The sequence below is a fragment of the Rhinopithecus bieti genome, unplaced genomic scaffold, assembly GCF_001698545.2.
Source record: "Rhinopithecus bieti isolate Rb0 unplaced genomic scaffold, ASM169854v2 scaffold_4907, whole genome shotgun sequence".
Lineage (NCBI taxonomy): Eukaryota > Metazoa > Chordata > Mammalia > Primates > Cercopithecidae > Rhinopithecus > Rhinopithecus bieti.
This window is the reverse complement of record NW_016804501.1, coordinates 864435-866618: the sequence shown is the minus strand read 5'-3', so window position 1 is coordinate 866618 and position 2184 is coordinate 864435. Positions and strand designations below refer to the sequence as shown.

Below are 2184 nucleotides of genomic sequence, written 5' to 3'. Positions count from 1 at the left end.
CCTGGGCAGGGCCACTGTTGGGGGGGGGGTTGCCTGTGAGTCCTGGGCAGGGCGGGCCTCTGTAGGGGGGGTGCCACTCCAGGGTCAGCTTGGGCCTCTAAAGGGTGCTTCCTTCTGCACATCGGCTTCCTGTGCCTGGACCCATGGCAGCCAGTTCCCAGAAAGGCCTGAGCTGCCGCCACAGGGCCGGTGCTGCCACGGCCCCTGCTCCTGGCACAGCAGGCCCACAATGCTGTGTGTCCCCGCAGGCTCATCAGCACGGATGCCACCGCCCGAGGCATCGATGTGCAGGGTGTGGAGCTGGTGGTGAACTATGACGCCCCCCAGTACCTGAGAATCTACGTGCACCGGTGAGTGCTGGCGCAGCCACACTGTGAGCTCCTGGGCGTTGTATGTGGGACCGTCCCGCCTGGTGTGGGTGGGGTTGGTGTGGAGAGAAGCCGTCGTTCCGTCAGACCCCTGAAGGCTCGGGCCAGTCTGGAGATAGCCGCGTTTGATTCCAGGGTTGGGAGGACGGCCCGTGCTGGGAAAACTGGACAGGCCTTCACGCTCCTCCTGAAAGTGCAGGTGAGGCTGTGAGGGTCTTGGGAGTTTCTGTTGCCTGAGGGTGACAAGGGGCTGGCCCAAGAACCCCCTTCCACCATGACTTCCCTCCAGGAGAGGAGATTCCTCCAGATGCTGACTGAAGCTGGGGCGCCTGAGTTGCAGCGGCACGAGCTCTCCAGCAAGCTGCTGCAGCCCCTGGTTCCTCGGTACGAGGAGGCCCTGTCCCAGCTGGAGGAGTCCATCAAGGTAAGGGCCAGTGTCCGGCACGAAACCCTCTGAGGGTTTCTCCACACGTGGAGAAAAGAGGAAACGAGAAAGGAGGGTCATACAAGTTGTTCTTGAGCTTCTGGCTCAAGGACAGGGAGCCCCCGGGCATCAGTGGTGGAAATGCATGGCCCCAGGGAGGGCTGTCAGCAGAGCCAGGGCCGGGCTTCTGCTGCGCGGGGCTTCCAGTCCTCAGCGTTCCGGGGCAGAGCCCAGGGTCCCGCAGACAATGAGGGGAAGGAGTGTGTGGTGCTGAGCCATCCTCTTTCCTCCACAGGAAGAGCGCAAGCAGAAGGCGGCCTAGGCCGGGGCTCGGAGGGCCGGAGGGACTGCACCAGAGGACCAGAGGGACTGCACGCTCACCACCCTGACCCTCCTTCCAGAGCTGATCACTGATGCTCTGTGTGAGGAAAGGAGTCCCCCAGTGGACACAGCCTTCCTCCCTGAGCATGTGGTCTCTGCACCAGGCAGCCTGGGCATCAGAGCTCAAGCACACGCCCAGACCGGAGACTTCAGGGCCTGTCACTTTCATGGCGTGAAGGTCAGGATGGCCGCTGGCAATGAAGCCTCAGTAAAACTATGAAAAGTACTCCCAGACAGACACAGTGGCACCTGTCATGTTTTTGGCTGAGAGCTGTGGGGATTAACCTTGAGCTAATGTTAAAAATGAAGCTCTCGGCCAGGCGTGGTGGCTCACGCCTGTAATTCCAGCACTTTGGGAGGCCAGGATGGGTGGATCATCTGAGGTCAGGAGTTCAGACCAGCCTGATCAACATGGGAAAACCCCATCTCTTTTATTTGTCTTGTATTTTGTAAAAATACAAAATTAGCTGGGTGTGGTGGCGGGTGCCTATAATCCCAGCTACTTGGACAGCTGAGGCAGGAGAATGGCTTGAACCTGAGAGGTGGAGGTTGTGGTGAGCTGAGATTATGCCATTGCACTCCAGCCTGAGCAACAAGAGCGAAACTCTCTCAAAATAAGTAAGTAAAAAATTAGCTCTCAGAGCAACACAAATGTGTTGACCATCTTCCTTCTGAAAGGTCGCTCCAGAGTCCCACGCTGACACGTGAGGGACCCACATGGGCTGTCCTGCTTTTGGAACAAATGCTGAGAAATGTGGGTAAACCCTTCCCCAGGCCTGTGTTAGGCAGAGTTGCTTGCATTGTCACAGACCAAAGAAGTCAGCTGTGCAGTTCACAACATTTTACTTTGTAACCAGTCCCCCTCCTGGGTGTAAAGTCAACTCACAACATGAAACTTTTCACTGTGAACGTGGAAAACGCCTTGGAAACACCGACCACTGTCTGTAAAGAGGTTCTGTTTTGAAAGTCTTGTAAGATAATATTCTTTTTTTTTTTTTTTTTTTTTTTTTT

The 2184-nt window shown here is 56.5% G+C and overlaps 2 protein-coding genes across 2 annotated transcripts in view; one reads left to right on the top strand and one right to left on the bottom strand.

Moving 5' to 3' along the window:
* The window catches only part of DDX51 (DEAD-box helicase 51), a 5344-nt gene extending 3933 nt beyond the window's left edge, over positions 1–1411 (top strand). Inside the window, exons 2-5 of the mRNA XM_017868816.1 lie at positions 173–350; positions 504–567; positions 658–792; positions 1088–1411. Coding sequence (XP_017724305.1) covers positions 173–350; positions 504–567; positions 658–792; positions 1088–1114 — 404 coding nt within the window. The 3' untranslated portion in view covers positions 1115–1411. The remainder of the gene's footprint in view (positions 1–172; positions 351–503; positions 568–657; positions 793–1087) is intronic.
* Positions 1–2184, bottom strand: part of NOC4L (nucleolar complex associated 4 homolog) — a 32978-nt gene that overhangs the window by 11023 nt on the left and 19771 nt on the right. The gene's annotated exons all lie outside the window — the stretch shown is intronic.